The sequence below is a fragment of the Cavia porcellus genome, unplaced genomic scaffold, assembly GCF_034190915.1.
Source record: "Cavia porcellus strain 051 isolate PalLab524CR breed Dunkin Hartley unplaced genomic scaffold, mCavPor4.1 scaffold_2, whole genome shotgun sequence".
NCBI classification, from domain to species: domain Eukaryota; kingdom Metazoa; phylum Chordata; class Mammalia; order Rodentia; family Caviidae; genus Cavia; species Cavia porcellus.
In genome coordinates, this window is record NW_026947485.1 from 120,786,237 (window position 1) to 120,807,604 (window position 21,368).

The window sequence follows — 21,368 nt, forward strand, 5'->3', positions numbered from 1 at the left end:
GAAAGCTAAAAAAAATCCAAGTGTCGTCAGGAATATGACAAAATTAACCATGTTTTACATTTAATATTTGAAAATGTGAAACAGAAGATAATTTTCTTGGAATGCTTGTGACCAGTTCCCAAAAAGGTTAACTGGTCTCTGCTGAGGTTTCCAAACAGAATGAAACCCTCCTTAGCAGCCAGGAACTCTTTGGCATGGCTCCCGGCTGGCGGGACACTGCTGCTTATGTTTTAGTGGCAGCCTCTACCTAGCCCTGCACTCTCGGTTGTTTAAGGCAAACGGACCCTCGTTCTGCTCAGCTCTGTCCCATGAACCATGTATCTTGCTCAGCTGATGACTTTCTGCTTTTAAACCATTCTCAGTCCTGGATCCAAGAACAAAAGCCTTGGGGCAGGTAGATGGCTTGGGAATGGAGCCCCAGTCCACCGACCTCTGGAAGTGCACCCAGTGTTCTGTTTTGCTCCTGAGCTCCACCTCCACTTAACAACTGATCCTCAGAGATGGTCCCCACCGTGTTCCTCCTGCATCTTCACAACTGAGCCCCCACACGGGACAATGTGCTACTTTCCAAATTCAAATTTGTTTAAGGAGGTTGTTCTTACCTAACCCAAAAGGGAGAAGGGAGACTTAGTTCTGATAATTGATTATACTCTGTTAAATCAATTCCATACCTGTATATTTCCTGAGATATGGCCCTCTTTGTCATGGATCTTTGAAAAATTTTTAGGTATTCTCATTTTTTCCATGAACATGAATTGCAAAACTTCATAAAAAATGAGAAGATTCCCTTGAATGTGACAGTGTAGTGCCAAGGATTGAATCTCTGTCCAACTGCACAAACGGACAGGCTACAATCTTAATTCTCAAGGTGATAGGGCCTTTAGGGGTGATTTGGTCATGTGAGCAGAACCTTTATGAATGGGACTGGTACTTTATCAAAAGGCCCTCTGAGAGCTTATCTACTCTTTTCTGTCATGAAGGAACATAGTGAAAAGGTCTCATCTAGAAATCAGACAGTTCCCTTTCACCAGAAAGAGCTTCCCATTGCCTGGGTCTGGAATTTCTTAGCCTCCCCAAATTGTACATGAGATGCATCTACTTTTCATATACTATCAAGATGATGATGTACATGTATGATACTGGAAACTGAATCCAGAACCTTCCCACTGAACTATGTCCCCAGCACTTTTTTATTATTTTGCGACCGAGGGTCACTAACTGGCTAAATTATCCAGGCTGGACTCAAACTTTTAATCCTCCTCCCGCAACCCCGCAAAGTGCTGGCAGAACAAGGGTGCACCACCAAGCCTGATACTTTCTTATCAATGCAGACAGGCTGTGCTGTGCAGATTATGAAATTAACAGAATTGCTTTATTTATGTTTTTACTAAATATTCTGTTTCTGTCTGTTATCAGACTCATGCAATCTCAATAAATATTTATACCTAATATTGTCCTCTGTCAAAAATCACAAATTACAGGTCATCTTCTCTGCATGAAATATGAGACATGACATTAGCTGTTCTCTCTGTGTCCTCCTGTAATGTAAGGTCATCGCTAACTTTTAAGATCACCGAAAAGGAAACATTCTCAAGTACATGATCAGGTTTGAATGTCTACCGACATCACCTTTATGTGGACAGACAATTCTGTATTCTCCTCACCTGTGCATATCCTAGCCAGGCCCTATGATGCTGCATTACAAGAAGAGAGCTTCTAAATGGTTGAACTTCTAAATGGTTGAACCTAGCTGGTGCTTATGGAAACAATAACCTCATTCTAGACAAGGCTGAAAGTCTATCATTGCCTCCTTAACTGTAGTTTCCATTCAATCACTCACCAAATGCCTACTACACTAAGGAGAGCTTGTGTGAAACACAGATATGTCAGAGAATGATTCCCTTACTAGTATTGAATTCTAGTGTTTTACATAAAGTCATTTAACTCTTGGAAATGACTCAACAAAGCAGTTTTGTTTCTTTCTCAATCTGTCATTTTTGACAACAGGTGCAGGACTCTGAGTGGATGGAGCTTCCTAGGGTCCTCATGAATACATAGAAGCTACCCTCGATCTCTCTGCTGAGGAATGCAGGGCTGCTCTCCTCGGGGCAAGCATTCACTCTCCATCCTCCAGCACACTTCTCCCTCCTGGCCACTGAGATCCCCTGTTGTTGACTCTAGAAGATACTCTTTAGGCTCCAAGATTTTCCACTGGATCAAATTTCAAAAGAACAGCTTGGTACTCACTGCTCATCTGACCTCTGCCTCACACAACTTAGAGACTTTCAACTTCCAAATGCAGTTTTAGCTCCCTGAGTGTTCACTGTCCAGGCAGAAGGAGCAGGATGCTTGGCAGCAGCTGTAATGACTGCATGCAGTATTGAACGCATCTTTCCATACCTGCAGTGGTAGCTTGGTTAATGTGTGCTGGGGACGAAACCAGTATTAGGAAATGCTAGGAGGTTCAGAAGGGCCTGGGAATGTTTTTACTATTGAAAATTCATAGATTTTAATGACACTGACATAATCTATGTGCTATTTTCTCCCTTGGCTAATTTTATCAGGCAGCACATTTAATAGGTTAAATATTGATTTTTCAAAATATGCTGATCAAACTAAAATTTTTCCAGCTCCTGGGTCCCTCACTGACTATAAATTCTTTGCCCCATTAAGTCGTGTTCAAAATTTCCCCATAGTTTGGCAGAGTGAGGACAGAAACTGTCTTCTAAACCTCATGACCAAGTCAATACAAATGTCACCACTTTCTGTAAGTTCCCTTTCCTGATCAATATTCCTAAACATTTAATTGTATTATTTCAACTTCAAATTGGTTGAAAGTTAATAAATGTTTACTTATGGTGTTCATGAGAGAATCAGCAAACTGATTCAAATCTAAGCTATTTTTTAAGACATTCATTCTCAATAATCTCCACCAAATAATTATGCAAACACCAAAGTCCTTTCCATATTACAATAAATTTCACTGACTAGGAAAATGTAAAACTATACTTTAGTTTCAAAAATTTCCCTTTGATATTAGCATCAATCAGACTCATCTTTCTTGTTCAGTTTTTGAATTAATTGGAGGCTGTGAGAACATTCAGATTCCCCTCTGATCTTCCAAGAGTCTGGTGGGGCCAAGAAATGGGTATTTTCAAAATCCACTGCTGTCAGGACCAGGATTTTGTGTCTGACAGAATGAATTAGAGCATTCAAGTTCAACACGAGCTCATCCAGCTGCTGTCCCATTTCTTGATGAATATGTGTCATTTATCTTTAAGTCCCAACAGAATTTAATTGGATGTAGAGTTTTTAATATTTCCATTTATTAAAAGACTAGCTAAACTTTCAGGTTTTTCAACTTAGACATTTAAACGTTTTTTTCAAGGAAAAAGATGAAATAAAGCTTTAGCAACTTCTGTGGAAGAATGTGTCTACTGGTGTGCGTTCAGGTTTATTTAAACACTTTGACATTATGATGAACATATTTGATCAGAAAACCCATTTTCACTTGTAATTTTTCCATATATGTACTCTTCATGAAATTTATTATTGTTTTACTTTGGCTTCTAGCTTGAAAAAAATTGAACACTGAAAGTGTCTGTCAAGGTTTGCAGTTTTCCTGCTAAACACAGTAAAAAATGGCTCCAAGAGGATAAAACAAATGTCACTTTCATAAGAGCAAAGGAATATTTGACTTTCAAATAAAAATGTAGCTTAATTCATGTTGTGGAGAAATGTGAAAGTTAAGTGTTAGAGAAAACTGTAAGGTGAAAGCGAAATATAAATCGGTTAAAACTGTAGTGAGAATCTCACCACAGGCTGAAGATTTGATGTGGAATTTCAGTAAAAACAAATACTCTAAGTTAATTGCAGTCATCTAAAGGGTGTGGGAAGCTTGTCACAAATCTATATCTATCTATCTATCTATCTGTCTGTCTATCTATCTATCTGTTTTTGCTTTTTACATTTTTTGGAGATGTCTCATATGAGAAACTATATAACATTTAAATGAATTTGTTTCACTTAACATTGTGATATCAAAGCCATTCACTTTCCTATAAATACCTCAAAATGATCTTTCCTTCTGATAGAGCAGTACTCCAGGGTGTGTCAATGCCGTGTCTACCTTATTCCTTTATCTGCAGATGGACATGAAGCCCCTTCTGAGATTTAACTGTTGTGAAGTCTGCTGCTATGAACATCGTTATGCGTATGTATGATGTCTTTAATTCTTTTAAGGAGAGACCGGGAAGGAAAATAGCTGGGCCAAATGGAATTTCTAGTTTAGCTTTTGAGGCATCTCCACAGTGATGTACCTAGTGGTTGCACCAGTTTACACGGCATCGATAGTGTAGAAAGGGTTCCTTCCTTTCTCCCTCCTGCAGCCTTGCCAGCTTGTTCCTGATCTCTTGATCATAGCCATTCTTTCTGGATTAAGAAGGCAGAAATTCCTCTTAAAGAGAAACACACATTTACTTTCTTTCAGTTGACTTTAGCTCTTCACATGTGTGTGCCTACATGTATACATTCATATGTATACTTAGTCCTATGTGTGTGCATCCATACGGGCATGCGTGATTTTCCTTTAGCTTTGGTTCCTGCATTTTAGCGGTTCTGTCTAATGAAAATCACATGTCTAAAATTTCACTGATATCAATTATTGTAGGCCTAAATACTGCCATTATTTTGTGACTGTTTTTCTTGGAGTAATCTTGTATCTGGAGTTACATTACAGTTCCATACCACAACCCCCAAATGTGGCAAAGCAAGCAATAAAAGAGGGTACACACAGAAAAAGACAGATGTGGGGCGAGGAGAGAAAGACAGACAGACAGACAGACAGAAGGAAACTTTGAGAATATTTCTACTAGAAATGTGCAGTCAAAATCACCTCACAGACACATATTCTGTCCTGAAATGTTTAAATAATTGATCACATTTAGTTTCATTAAGCCTTTTGATTGAGTCTGCACTTGTAAGTGCTGGAAAGTTTTTCTTTTATGGAAAATGAACACAAAAACAAGTTGTGAATATTGTCAAGAATTAGCAGAAGATGGCTCATTCAAATTCAGAGAAATTGTTGCCAAATTACACTATGCTCTTCTTTTCATATATACAAAGGGTACAGAAAATTGTAGATAAGATATCTAATGGCAGTGACAACAGAAACAAAGCACCATAATTATTTTATAACCATCAAATATATTTTTATTTGATGAGCCTATTTTTTCAAGTTTTTTTAAAATTTATTTTGAAATTCCCTTCTGTGTGAGAATGGAGAGGTTCATTGCCCTGTACCTCCTTGTTCTACATAAATGATTTCCTTATGGTAATATAATCTGCTGCATTTTATTTGCAGTTCATTGGTATCAGTTGTCTCTTTCAAAAATGAATAGTTATCTTTTTCACTGGACCTAATTACTTGTAATTCTAGAAACACACTAGATAAAGTTATCAGTTCAATGCTATCGGCATCGCTGTATTAAGCGACAATACAGTAGTAGAGTACACCTTTGTTGTGAGCTGGGGCCTTGAGGACTATGTCTGCTCCCTCACCCCGTCGTCTCTGCTGCTGTCTGCTGCTCCCCTTCACCACCACCATGAAACAAGCAGCTTTGCTCCGCTGTGCCCTTCTGTCATGACGGCTCTGCCTTGGGGACAGCCCATCTTGGACTGAACAAATTAAACCTCTCAGTGTTGTGTGAGAGTGAGGAGAAATCTATCACAAAAGTTCATTTATAATAAAGAATCTTAACTTCTGAAAGTTTTTGCATCGTACAGATAGCACGTGAACATAAGTCTGTCTTACTTTCTTTCAGTAAGTAGCATGGTATGTCAATCTTCTCTCACAGTTGTTTAAATGGACTAATAGGAGCAATTTCTCAGGCTTATTTTGGCAGTAATAAAATCATATATTGTAATAATTGTGGCTTCTAAGTACATGAGCTTTTTTAGCTACAGTCTACTTTGTTTGAGCTTTTGAAAGTAGTGTCAGTTCCTTGGCCTGAATATTCATTGAAGGAAGGTTTCATAAATCTAGAATGTACACCACAATCCTAAAGCAATCCCTAAAACAAAACATCAGAGCTAAATAAGTCTACAAAGGAGATCAAATGGAATCTTTAAACATTCAGCCAATCCAAATGAAGGCAAAAAGATGTAACCAATTGGAAATATAGAGCAAAATGATAAAGTTAAACTGTTAGTTGTTAAATCAAATGTAAGTTGTTGAAATACTTCAGTTAAAAAGGTAAATGGGTGTACTCAAAACCATATCCTAAGTGAATTCAGATGTTTTGTTTATGTGGACAAAATCTCCATTATGATGTGCTCATTATATGCTGCAAACATATATTAATAAAACAGACAGACAGAAGTAGAGGCCCATCTGCACATTATGTAGAAACGAATTTCAAAGGCAGAATACAGGTCAGTAAAACGATTGGAAAACATACATAAAGGAAACAAAACAAAACTCGAATAACTCATTAATACCAAAATAAATTTCAGAGCAAAACACGTCACAGGATAAAAGAAGTAAAATAACATTAAAATCTTATTTTCAGTTTGTTTGTTTGAGGCACTAAGAATTGTACTCAGGGACCTTGTTCACCCCTAGCTATATCCCTAGGCTTTTATTTTATTTTTTTAATTTTTCACTTTGACACACAATCTTGATAAATCTTTTCAAAATATCCAAAGCAAACAAGGATATAATAGCAAGAGAAATAGACAAATCTATCATTATGACTGTGAATTTTCACTTTCCACTCTAGGTAAGTGATAGGCCAAGTAGTTTAGAAAATCAGTAAAGTTTTAGAATACTTGAACATCACATTCAACCAAGAGGACACATTTGAAAGAAAGATCAATGTATTTTTCAGACTAGCATAATGAAATAAAATTCATTTATAAGCAAATTTTTATTTTATTAAATTTTATTCTCTTCTATATTATTAAGGCACATCTTTAATATAAATGGAAATCAAGAAGTATTTTCATGACTGAACTCTCTAATCTTAATTTTCTTTGCATTTCTTCTCTGAGTAGCCTGTATTTCACTATTATAAATGTGTTTCCTAGCAAATATTCTACATGGGTAACAGACACAATTACTTATCTGTCTTAGGATTAATTTCAAGATGGTATTACAAAAGAAGTTTAAAATTGTCTCCTTATGAAACATATACTCTGTATATTTGAGTACTTACACCAACAGGTAAAGGAGAAGAACTGAAATTTGTTTATGCTTCATAAAATAATTATTTACAAAAACTCATTATTCATTCAATCTAAGATGCCATTGATCATCAACCATGCATTATTTTAAATTCTTAAACGAAAGTATCAATATGGAGATTTCTTTAAAAAAGATTAGAGGCCCCATTCAACCCAGCTATTCCCCTTCTGGATATTTTCCCAGAAGAATTAAAAACATTGTACCACAGCAACACCTGCACACCCATGTTTATGTCAACACAATTTGTAATAGCAAATCTTGGAAATAATTTAAATGTCTATCAACTGAGGAATGGATAAAAAGAATAAACTCAGCCACAAAGAAGCAGAAATGTGAGATTTTTATAGGTAAATGAATGCAACGCGAGACCATAGTCCTAAGTGAAATAGAACAAACCCACATGTGTAAGCCTTACATTGTGTCTCTGGTGTGAGAAACTGGACAAATAAATAATGTCTAAAATGTACAACAGATACTGTGAATGGGGAAGAAACTGTTCAAAAGAAAAGATGTAATGGGAAAAAGGGAAAGGAAGGAAGGGAAAAGGAAAAAAATATACATATACACACACAGGATAGTTAAGCCAGCAGTACAGTTAGTTTCTCTTAGTTGATTGTGCTATTTTTTGGACAATATTTCATGCCTACATCTTGTACTCTGAACAACTACTACAAAAATAACAATATGCAATGTGTTAATTATTATTACTTCCTGCTAGCCTGTTCTGAAACTCCATTTTATTGTTACTTTTACTTTTTTTTCTGTTTAAAGCAAAACTTTAAAAAATTAAAAAAAACAGAAATTTTTTTCTGTTTAAACAAAACTTTAAAAATAACATTGAAGATTGAAGAATATTCATTTCTAAGTCTTTAAAAAATAAATGGTGCTTATGTCTTGAGTTGTTAAATGGATGTTAAAATGTGAATGTTAAAATGTTAATACATATAGCTAAGTCTAAACCTAGAAGTGCATCCCTTGTAAAGAGAATTTTGTGTGAAATGAATTCAGCCTTTGTTGATTCACTGAAATAGCAGGACAGGTCTAGTGTTTCTGGAAAAATTCATAAATTTGCTGAACACTTGAAGAGTGTTATTCTCAACATTTCTATTGGTTATTAATGCAAAAACAGTGAGGATATAAAAGGGCTGGTAAGAAAAAAATCATCATTAATTTAGAAAGGACTCACCTTGTCTTTCCTTTGCTTTTCATCCTGGTACACGGTCCAGTGCTCCCCATCGTCGCTGTAGGCTAGTTTGTAGGACCCGACAAACTGGACATGACCAAAATCTTTAGCTCCTTGTGTGATTATACCGGTCACTTTGGTAGGGCCAAGAAGATCCACCTAAAAGGAGGAATCCGCACAATGTAAATGCAACAATCAAATCTATTGTAAATTTATACCTCTCTTGAACTGGATAGATTAAAAATCAAATACGCTAAGTGCAAACTCTTCCTGGTTATTTCCACAAGTGTTTTGAACCAAGGACCGCATGTGTTTTTGGTACATAACTGATTTTGCCATGGGGTAAATACAGTCTAAAATCCCTTTAGCAGCTATTTGGACCATTTATAAAGTAAAATGATGCTCACGTCAGTTCAGCAACCCATTTTATATTAAACTGACTCCTCTAACTGAGTCGCTTTGGTGTGACTAAGGTAGATCAGGACTGGCAGGATGGACTTAGAGATTGATTATGATCTCCCAGAATTTATGCTTCTAATCCAATTTACTCACCTTGCCGATCAATTGATTCAATAACAATGAAAATAAAAACGTCTCTATGAATTTTAATCAATTCAACAATACACAATTGAGCAATGGTAATGACTGGCAAAGAAAATCCCTTTCCAGAAAGTTACACTCCTTAAAAACCTTGAGGAAAAAATTAAATGTTCTTCAAAGATGAAAGAGGATTAAAAGTACTCATTCATGACCTGTAATATCTGAGCTCAGAATACATGCTTTCTTGCAAAATATGGAGTTTAAAGCCGCAAGACCAGTGAAAATCTAGGAACCATTAAAGTCATCAAAAAATTATTAATGTACATAAGGTAAGAAGAACATATATCTATAATAGATCAATAATTTACCCTGATTTTTCTAATTCACAATTGCATCTTAACTCTGGGAATTCTGATTTAGGAAATAAACCTAAGACTTTTGTTTTCTCCTGGACACCTCCTGTAAGAACTTTCCATTTGTGTTCCATGATCTATAGATTCCGCTTTCCTTCTACAATAACCCCCAACTTCCACCCATTTCCTGTGACTAACAGGCACGCCACGTCCTCAGTCTTATCATCTGTCCCATCAAGATCCCGTGTGTGATCTGGTGCTCTGAACACTATGTCCTTTTGTTTTTATTTCAGGGCCCTGTCCTGTGAGAAGGGAGACACAAACAGATGTCATGGGCCAGAAACAGGCTGTGAGTGAGAACAGAGCTCAGGACAACAAACAGAAAGGCCATATTTAGTCACACAGCTAACAATCAATAAGGATGTGGAGAAAAGTTCCCGATGTGTCAGAGCCTGTGAACCTATATTTTTTAATTCACATGGTTTCTTGTTCACATTTTGGAACATGTATTACAGACATTAAGCTCAATTTGGAAAATGGACTAGGATAGAGTATTACCTTTAATGCTTTATTAAAATATTTTGGATAACATGTTATTCTGAGGTTCTAAAGATGTATGGCATCATCTAAAATACCTTGTGTGTTGAACAACAGAAGATCACAGAACTATATTCCAAGCAAGAAATAGTGGATTACATTGTCCTCTGTCTCTCTGTCTCTCTGTCTATCTCTCTGTCTCTGTGTCTGTCTGTCTGTCTGTCTGTCTGTCTGTCTCTCTCTCTCTCTCTGTGTGTGTGTGTGTGTGTGTGTGTGTGAGAGAGAGAGAGAGAGAGAGAGAGAGAGAGAGAGAGAGAGAGAATCTCTTCTTTAATCTTTCAATGACCACCAAAAGTAAGATATTATATCAACACTACACATAAGGCAATGGCAATAGCAACCTAAATAAGTAACAGCCAAAGATGCAGTACGGAGATAAACAGTGAATAAAAGAGAGGCGTATTTTAACCTCTGTGTCATTCAAAGACCCCATGAATTGCATTTTCATTCAATGGTTTTTTAACTTGAGTTCCTCGCTTCTGATTCTATCAGAACTTTTGAAGAGTCATTGTGCTCATTGAATTGACAGCAAGTCTAAGACAAACAAAGGCAACACTGGATTTACAACACTAGGAGAGCCCTGTGTTTTATCATGAATTTCCTTTTTGTTCTTCATCTGTCTGGGCTTAAATATATGGATCTCTTTTGTTGTCCTAAATCCAAATATAATTGCTCAGAGATAACAGGGCAAAACTGCTGTTCTTCAAAGTCTTCTTCGTATTGCTGAAGTTCAAAAGGTGTTACAAAACAAAACAGAGATAAATCAATGGTACGGAACACTGAATCATGGTGACACTGAAATGGACTACAAACACACAGGAATCCAGCCGCCTCCAGGACAGGAATGCTACTGGAGCTCATTTCTTCAGTACTGAGCCCTGGAAGCCCTCAACCCAAATGATTCATCCAGGACTCGTGGATCAACCCTTCTGTGCAGGTCTTACGGGTCAGCTGTGTATCCTGGCAGGTGGGGATGTCTTGGCCTGAATTGTACATCTTGGCTCTTTCCAATAGGAACTTTCCCACTCTACCTGCTCCCCATTTCTAGTCATTTTTTAAAAATCTAGAACTGTTTTTCATGTTTGATCCAGGGTAAACAGCCTCTTTACTTAAATAGACAGCAATCTGGTTTGAGCCAGAACTTGTCCTACAATTTGCTGCATTCAACTTAGAATACCAGGTCTAAACAAAGCTTCTTTCTATATAAAAATAATAAGCATCTCGTGTGTGACATGAGGTTGCTCAAACAGGGCTGCACAGAGCTCATTCTGGGAAAAACCAGGAGCATAGGACCTGGAGTTCAGCATGCATGGTGGTTGTAGGGAAGCCTGAGACCTGACGCTTCCCCTGCACACAGACACCATGGCTTCTTACAGAAATTCCTGGCTAGGCTTGAACTATAAATATTCTAACCAGATATCTTCTGCTACTTTAGTTCCTCACTTCCCAAAGCTGAGCTCCAATAGAACAGGTGCTGAGAGTACTGAGCTGGCTCTGAGACAGAAGTCTGGCTTAGTGTCTTGCACTTCTTGTGTTAAGCTGCATGAAACATAGCTCACAGGTAACAACGCCTCCAGTGAACTTCACTGCATGAACAAGAACTGCTTCCTCGGTAAGTTCTATGGACATGAACCAAACCAAGGAGAAGGATGTTATGATAAATCGTCAAAGAAAATCCTAACTGCTTCTCTTCAGTTTTATATGCAAGAGAACATCACTGGTACAGGAAACAGTACTGCAGTTGCATTAACAAATTTATACTGTCAAAGGCACCTGGCTACATTTTCTCTCCTATTTTTAGGAATCAGACTGCAGGGGTCAGCCTACTCCAATGGACTGTCTGATTCAGGCACCTGAGCTGGGTCTAAATCCTTGGACAAGCTATTGATCTTTTCTCTGTGTCTCAATTTCCTCTTCTGAATAATGAGAATAATTATCTTTGTAGCACTGTATTATTGGAAAATGAAATTGTTTATTAAAAGTGTACAAAAGTGTATTGAATACTAAGTATCATTCAAGACCTTGGTAACAAAAAAATAAATAACACTGAGAAAGGCCTTAGATTCTGAGAGAACCTTGTTAGAAGAATCCAGGAAGAGAGGAAAATCTGGCTAAGTACTCTTCCAAGGAAACTTCTCAATTTTACCACACCTTGATCTTTTTCTCAGGATGTATATAAAGATACTCATCTCATTTTTTACTCAAATTAGAGAAAATATACAATTGAAATGCCCTTTTAAGTGAAATGGTTAATGAAAATAATATGAACAAATCATTATATTTTGCATTGTTATCTAAATATTGATCTGTATGGTACATTGTTCCAAAACAATAGTAAAGGAAAAAGTAAATTGCAGATTATACTGAGTGATTTATTTTACCCTAATAAGAATGCAAACAAGAGAGGAGGAATATTTACAGAGTGAGGCAGAAATGAGACAAAAATATTGCGCCAAGGTTACTTACGAATATAATTTTTGGTTGTAAAACCATCTAAAGTTGTGTTAGCAATGTATAAATATTTTTAGAGCATGTCAAGTGCAGGATAATGGTGTAGAACATCTGTAGCATCTGCTTGGGAAAGGTCAAGAGAAACTGCATTGCAAACATCTGCCTAGCACTCACAGTGCCTCCCTGGGAAGGGATAGGGCTGGGAAAGCGGCTATACTTTCATAGAAAAATTCTCGAAGTGGAGGGGAGAAGATGAAAGTGATTCTGATAGAGAGTTTTGCAAGAAAAAAAGGGCAAAGCCAAAGAAATTTATCACTGTCACAGAAATGTGGTATTATTTTATTATTTATTGTAGCATACAATAATAAAATATAGTCACATGTTTTATTATTTAGTTTATGGAGATTATCATTCAAATTATGTATTTTGTAACTTTCTGAAGTTTTGTAAAATCGACTCATTAAACAGGGCTAAAATCAAAGCTAACATAATTCGTACTGTGGTCATCTTTGGTATCTCAAACCCCTCTGTAGATGCTAAAATCTTTAGATGTCAAAATCCCCTAATAAAATAACATTTGCATATAACCTGTGTACCTATCCTCCCATACATTTTAAACCACCTGTAGAATACTTATAGCTATGCAAATTAAGTGCTATGTAAATCAGAGTTCTACACTATCACATAGAGAAGAATGATAAAAAGCTTGTATTGTTAGAGCTAAAAATTTTCCCTAAACATTATCAACCCACATTATTTAGGATCCATGAACGCACCACTCACAGACCCAGACAGGTAACAGTATTTAGAAACCGATTTATAGGAAAAATATGTAGGGGATATTTTGTTTTCAACATTTTCTAAACTTAACATTACAAGAAACCACTGCATATAACTACATTTAAGAGACAGCAATAACCGTGCTTGGCTTTTGAACAACATTGTTGGTCATCACACGTTTAGTCCAGTTGGAGCCTACGCTTGCAGACCAAGTGCAAATGTGAAAAACTAATAAAGAAATATTATTCCACCTCTGCATCCGACTTGATTTACTGGTTCAGAGGCTTGCATGCCTCACAATACTGTAGTGGCCTAAGCACTCACACTTATTTTTCTATTACTGAACTAATTTTTAACTTCCAGCTAGGCAATTAATTTTCCCTATCATAGTTTTAAAAATGAAAATAAAACCAAGCTAAATCATATGATAATAACTCTTTCCAAAATTAGAGGGGATTTTCTGTCTCACTGGTGTTCTACGGTGTGTTTCACGGGTAAGACAGTGTGGTGCACTTAGCATGCTTCCTGAACTCCAGTGGGAAGAAGGTTTTGTCTATTACCTGTCGTGCTATTGGGATCCCAGATACCCACGTATCATTGGCCCTAAACTCAAAATTTCTACAATTCCACACTTGAAAATCTGCAGCTTCAATATGCACAGAGCTTTATGCCAATGTGCACTGTACCTGAGGATTGTTGTCAGCTCAGGGCTGTTTGTATGAGGATTTACTGAAAATCACACAAATAATTCAACTGCAGAATTTTACTGAGAATGCGAGATAGTATGATAACTATGCACATTTGATACCTAACAGCCTTTATTCTGATAATCTTTTCACAATGAATGTAATCACCTGCTATGTAGAAGAAATTATAATTACAGAGATAAACTGTCTCAACAACAGATAAAATCAACATTTGTCTTCCCTATTCGTATATGTCTTGTAGAAAAAATTGTTGTGCTTAGCATTTGAAAAATATTGAACACTGGATGTTTGCTTACACATTTCATTCGTATTTGTAGGCACATGGTTTACTCTTTCCTCCTTGATATTTTCTATGTGATTAAATGATTTGTAAAACTTCTTTTTGTTCCAGAAGTCATTTTAAATATTTACCATGATCGTTCACCTGTAAGTCAACAGCAACCATGCACCACCGCCTTCAGTGTTTCCTTAATAACTAACACTCTCATAAACTTCTAATTCTCTCCCTTTGTCATGGACTCTTGATTTCCAGAAGATAGGTTAAAAGAACTAAGGTTATCTAATCAAAGAAAATTCTAAATATAAAAGTGGGCTTTCTAAACAAAAACCACTTGTTGTTAAAAGAGATATTAGAAATACATTTACAATTAGGTATAATTCTATGCAAAGTTAACCTCTGTTATTTTCCTCATATTACTATTTTTAGAGATTTCCTGTTTTCATGTATCCTTATACAGTTAGCTCACAGTACTATATGCAGCTTTGAAATTTTGTACATTTTGTCTATTGCTCCTCATAAATATTTTACAAATAATAATATTAAATAATAATAACATAGTTTATAATGGCTATACACCATTGCCTATTTTGTGTCCCTGAGGTATGAAAATTACTTTACCAGTCCCCTATAGACAGTATTTTGATTTTTTTATCTTTACAAAAGGCAATATGAAGTACAGGATGAAGGGACTGACTGGAGATGAAATAATTAAAGTGCTACATGCATGTATGAACCTCCTAAAATAAAATCCCTTACTCTGTATAACAATATGCATTATAAAAATATGGGGAGAATAGATTAAACTCCATGGATAGCTACATTTGCTATTTGATGAAACTATTTTTCTGTAGAGATAATCTTCCATTTAAAATACATTTTAGATTTGTCTTCAAAAATATTATACACTTTCATCAGTAGTCTACAAGAATTCTTTCCTCACATACTCATCAACCTTATGCTGTAGCAAATGGTATTTTTACACTAAATATACGTAAACAGCACTGAGACATTTAAGTTATGATGTATTAACTGCTCAGTGTCACTAATGATATGTACATATTATCTATTGGAATAAAGATTGGCTTTTAAGAAAAACTTATATGATATAAATATACAGCTTCTATCATATGTGCTGTATTTTGTTGCTAGTTTGACATGTAAGTTTATTTTACTATTGACATGAATTTTCAAATTTTCTCACTCAAATTTTCCACTGAACATTTTTTGTGGCTATTACAAATACATATTTCTTGAATTCTGTTATTTTTCATTCAATGGACATTTGAGTTAAGCAACTAAACATCCATTGCTTATTTTTCTAGTATATAATTTACTTGTCTTCTAATCAGTTTTTCTCTGGAGATGTAAAATCACAGGAAGAGACAAGTTAGTTTCTGCTGTCTATCGAATGCTTGGTAAAAAGGCATCAAGTGAGTAGTTTCACACCTGAGCATTCAGTGAGCTAAGTGGCTAACACCGCAACAAATCACTTTCGCCAGGTGTGTATTATGGGGCTGTATTTTCTGCTGTGAATGAGATGGGAGATTAGGAGCCAAAGCAGCGGTCCTGGCGTAGTGTTTCTGGTTGTAGTAAAGTGATCACTGGGCTTCCAGCCTGCAGTGCTCTGGGTCTGAGCCACGGCTTTTCTGCCTGAGCTGTCAGAATTCCTGCACTGCAGTGTCAGGAGTTTTTGCCCCAGTGATGGACGGCCACCAGCAGGCCACCTGGTGTGTATACACTTCAAGCCTACTTTGGGCTTGAAAGGAAGTCAGAGGCTGCAGAAATAAATCACAGCCCAGAGGTTGAAAGAGTTAAGATGATGTGAGAAATATACTTGGAAGCTCTGTAGAGGACTTCAAATCAGTTCTCCAAGGAAGCTTCAAAGGTCGTCCTTGGGAAAACATTTTTAAAAGTCCATTTATCTTCTCATTATATTTCAAAGAAGTTTAAAAGATATGATCAGCCCCAAATAAAAACCTCATTAATAAACACATTTGGAGTTAATAAAATAAGGATCAAATTTAATGCCCTTGTACTGATTTACTTTAATCACAGTGTAGAGGGGTAAACAGCTTGATTTTCTATTCTCTTCGTAATGAATGGCTTTTGAAATACTCTATAAAATTTTATTTTTAAATTGTCTTGAAAAATGACTCTCAAATAATTACAGTTATAAGGAACTAAAGTTCAATCAAGTTAACAGGTTAGCTGTGATCCAATCTCTGTAAGGCTTCTGCTAGAAAGAATAAAATATAACTGAAGAAAAGTATAAAACCTTGAAAACTCTTAAGGCAAATAACCGTGTTTTTCTTACTGCATTACTGAAAGTGACTTTCTGCTGAGTTCGTGAAAACTCAGATCACCCTGGCAGAGTTGAATTAACATAGCTTGTTATTTGCCTTTCAAGTCTGATTTGGATCAGGCAGGGAGCTTTGACTTAGCCTGTGACTAGCGATTCAGGGTGGTGCCTAATTGAATTAGTCTATAATTGATAGGGTCATTATTAGTTAGTTAATGGACATTTAATGCAAGTCTTTGATCAAAGAGCATAAAGACATTTAACAAAGATTATTTAGACATGTTAATTACAGCAGTGCCAGAGCCCAAATGAAAACGAAAACAAAGAATTTTATCAGCACTTGGTTTGTACACAGTGTAGAAAACAGTGACATTACTCAAATGTCTATCGGGAAGTTTGCTGTTTTGTGCTTTTTGATAACACTGTGTGAGCACTGTCCAAGTAAAAGGTATACTCACATCATTCACAAAGATAAAAATTCACTAACGTATGGATGAAAATTTTATGTATGTTAGCAGGCAGAATTAGGAAGCCTGTTTACATTTGAAAAGCTACTTAATATGTCTTCCAACCATTATTTTATTGAGTATAATCTTAATAAAGACCGTATATTTCTTATGACCATTATTATATCTTAAAGACTGGCATTTTAGAGACTGGTATTTATATATAAACAGGCAAGGTATTTGTACAGTCACAAAACAGTCTTTGTTCTGTAACAAATCAATTAAAAGCATAAGAACTTTGCAAACCAAACACCTACAGTGCAAAGAATGATTGCTACGCAAATTCCATTGAGTGCTCTACACACTAAGGGGTCCTTAAAAGTCATGGGATTTGACAGAATACTCTATGTATTTTTGTGTGTCCTGGCTGGAGGAGCTATGTACTTTTTGTCTGTAAAAATGTTAGCCTTTCCTGTAATCTGCAGATCAGTCAGAGCGCTGTACATTTCCTTCTGTCATTCCAGGCAAGCTGCCATGCAGTCTTCCACCCTTTGCTGGATGTGCACGTGCTCCCAGGGATCCAGTTTTCAGCTGGACCACTAGCAACAGTGTGCAGAAACCTGGATGTGACTTCTATGCCCTTGACTTTACCCAGCGGAAAGGAATCAGGCAAAGGTAAACGCTCAGGCAAATCTTTAGGAAAACGCAGCATCAATACTGATGGTCAAGAAACAGAAAGGCCAGCCTGGCGCTCTGCAGGCACTGCCTTGGAGAGGGTGCCTTGGAAAGTAGAGAACCACCTGCAGGTGACAGCACTGAGAACCATAGCTGCAGGAAGTGGGCAAAAGACAAGAGTGAATTTAAGGGATAAAAGGCATTTGCATTTTTTCTGTTCCAGTGCATGATGGGTAGCACTAGCAGCACCGTGTTTGTGTAAGAGGACCAGGTCCCAGCACACCCTTTGATGACATACAGATCGTCAATGCTTCAGTCACCCAAACTGCATAAGCTTTGGTTATACAGTAGACACAGGAGCACAAAAGCGAAATCCTAGTACTCCGGAAAACTGAGACAATAGCATCAAAGTTTCAGACCAAGCCCGGGAAACTCAGCAACTTACTGAGATTTTGTTTCAAAATAAAAAATAATAATTGGGCTGGGGATGTAGGTCAGGATGAAGACTCTGGGCTCGTCTTCTGTTTTGAGTAGGCCTCAAAACAGAAAAGGGGCTTTAGTTACTGGTTTTATCATTGAATATCCATTAAATCAAACTCCTTTTCTTATTTATGTCAATCTGTTTCAGGTATAAATATTTTATTTACATTTTTCTACTATTATTCATATTTTCTTTTTTTTTTCTTTCTAGAGCAAATGAGTAGCAACCATTATGTACTTGAAGCTCTGACCTCATGACATACTGCTTTATGTCCCAATTTTTATTTGCCATTGATTCTTTTTATCTTTGTGTGTGTGTGTGTGTGTGTGTGTGTGTGTGTGTGTGTGTACTAGAAATCAAACTCAGAACCTTGTCCTTGCCAGGCAGGCCCTGTGCCACTGAGCTATATCCTTGGCCCCCTGCTTGTGTTTGTTGTACTACCTAAAGTCTTTGGACTCTGAATACAATGTAGAGAACATATTATTGTTAAATTCTGTGGTATAATATAAACTGGATACACCTACATTGAAACCCAAGAGTGTATAACAATGAAAATATTCTGGCTTGTGTGCGTGTGTGTGTGCTTGAAATCAAATTCAGTTCGCTGTGCCTGCCAGGCACGTGCTTGTGCTGCTGAGCCATATCCCTGCCCACGCCCCTGCTGCCTTAAATACAAAGTGTATAACTTCCTTTAAGTATGTTGCTCCTGCGAGCAAACAATAAGATGCTTATACATTTCTTTTTTTTTTTTTTTTTTTTTATTTAAGAGGAAAAAGAGAAAAACACAAAACAAACCAAAGCGGCGTAAGGGTACACGCAATACAGAACTACAAAACAAAACAAAACAAAACAAAACAAAAAACCATAACAGTAAGAAATTACCTGCTAGTAGATTACACACTATTTTCTTGAAAATAGTTCCTCAAGTCACAGTATCAAAGAACACAAGGTGGACATTCAAACAGGGAGACTGCAAACAGCTGTGTTCAATGCTCCAAAAACATTGATAAAGTCAGCTATTTAACACCCCCAAACACACTTGCTGTTATATCCGTTAGAGCTCCTTTTCTTTTTTTTTTTTTCCCTCTCTTTTTTACAACAAAATTTACACATCTTGGATTTTATTACTCCTTAGTGCTTATTACTTTCTTTGGGGGGGGGGGGAAGAATACAGTCAAATATGGCAAAACAAAGCTGTCAGTCAATACCAAGGATAGACGTAGCACATGGTGTAGAACAGAGTACAAGTTTATCAACAATGGTTATCAACGTTGTCCCTTGTTTCCTTAAAAAGAATTGTCTATCTTATTAGATATTATAAAGTTGGACAAAACAGTAGAGAACAAGACCAATAAAACTTAGGCATTGTAAACATTACAGGACTTCCAAAGAAGACAATAGTCAAACCAGAATGGGTATCTTAGTGAATCTTATTGTCTTCAAAGTAGTTGCCTATGTCTTCAAACTTGATACTATCATATAGAATGGAACAGAGTCTAATCAGTCAAAACAAGATCGTGGGAGTACTACAGGACTTCAAAACAAGTTAATAGGAAATCGAAAAGAGTTACTATTTATATATCCTAATTTTTTTGAATTTTTTCTTTAATTAAGACAAACATAAGAAATGACTAAATAATTTTTTTTTGAAACAATAAGGGGGAGATTGAGATAAAACAGGACATAACAATATAACAATAGAGGTCACAGCATGACTGTTTCAATAACCTAGTACTTCACCACCTTATAACCTGACTTAATAGTAGTTACCATAGTGTCTTTTTCCTTGAAATATTTGGGTAAAACTTCATATACTCTAGCTTCAAATGTTTTCATATCAAGAAGCCCAGAATAAAGCCTTTCTAATTAATGAGTGAAAACTTTATAAGGCTTCAAGGCCACCTAATGGGGAATCATGATTGCCACATATTTTTATATATTTGAATCATTACTTACATTAGGGAAACTATTCGGTATTCACACATGCGAGATTGATTTATTTCACTTATGAGTATGGTCTCAAGCTGTGCCCATTTATTGATAAATATCTCAATGTGATCCTTCTTTATAGCTGAATAATACTCCATTGTATAGAAATACCACAACTTTTTTATCCATTCCTCAGTTGATGGGCACTTGGGTTGTTTCCAAGATCTGGCGATTACAAATTGTGCTGCTATAAACATAGGTGCACATATATCACTGTGGTATGATGCTTTCAGTTCTTCTGGGAATATGCCTAGAAGTGGAATAGCTGGAATAAATGGGATTTCCAATCCCAACTTTTTGAGAAATCTCCAGACAGATCTCCACAAAGGCTGTACCAGTCTACACTCCCACCAGCAGTGCAGGAGAGTTCCTTTTTCCCCACAGCCTCTCCAGCATTTGTCGGTTTTCTTGATCCTGGCCATTCTTTCAGGAGTGAGATGGTATCTCAGTGTGGTTTTAATTTGCATTTCTCTAATGACCAATGATGATGAGCATTTTTTCATGTATTTATTTGCCATTTGCATTTCTTCATCTGAGAATTGCATATTCATCTCAGATGCCCATTTTTGGATTGGATCTTTGAATTTCGGAGGTCTGAGTTTCTTTAATTCTTTGTATGTTTTAGACAAGAGGCCCTTGTCTGAGAGAGAGTTCACTAAAATCTTTTCCCAGTTTGTGGGTTTTCTTTTCACTATGCTGGAGATTTCTTTTGACATGCAGAAACTTTTTAATAAGAAGTGGTCCCAGTTATTGATTCTGGGAAGTATTTCCCGTGCGGTTTGAGTCCTGTTCATGAATTCTTTACCTACTCCTATGTCTCCAAGGTTTCTACCTATTTTGTCTTCCAATAGATTTAGTGTTTCTGTTTTAATATTCAGATCTTTGACCCATTTACATTTTAATTTAGTACATGGTGATAGACATGGGTCTAGCTTTAGTTTTCGGCAAATGGAGAGCCAGTTTTTCCAGCACCATTTATTAAAGAGACTGTCGTTCTTCCAGTGAACCTGCTTGGCTCCTTTATCAAAAATAAGGTGGTTGAGTGTGTTCGTAGTTGTGGTTGTATCTTCTAATCTATTCCACTGATCTTCAGCTCTGTTTTGATTCCAATACCATGTTTATTTTACTACTGTTGCTTTGTAGTATAACTTCAAGTCAGGGATTGTGATGCCTCCTGCTTTGTCTTTGCTGCTTAGAATTGCCTTTGCGATTCTAGGTCTCTTCTGGTTCCAGATGAAATTTAGGAGTGATTTCTCTAGATCTATAAGGTATGTTGATGGTATTTCTATTGGGATTGCATTGAATCTGTATAACAGTTTTGGGAGAATGGCCATTTTCACAATG

At 36.4% G+C, this 21,368-nt stretch overlaps 1 protein-coding gene across 5 annotated transcripts in view; it reads right to left on the bottom strand.

Annotated features, from left to right (window-relative positions):
- Window positions 1-21,368, bottom strand: part of Edil3 (EGF like repeats and discoidin domains 3) — a 409,108-nt gene that overhangs the window by 14,986 nt on the left and 372,754 nt on the right. For all 5 annotated transcript variants that reach the window (XM_013143611.3, XM_063245305.1, XM_003479468.5 and 2 more), the window contains one exon: window positions 8,430-8,585. In XM_013143611.3, the coding sequence (XP_012999065.1) occupies window positions 8,430-8,585 (156 nt within the window). The remainder of the gene's footprint in view (window positions 1-8,429; window positions 8,586-21,368) is intronic.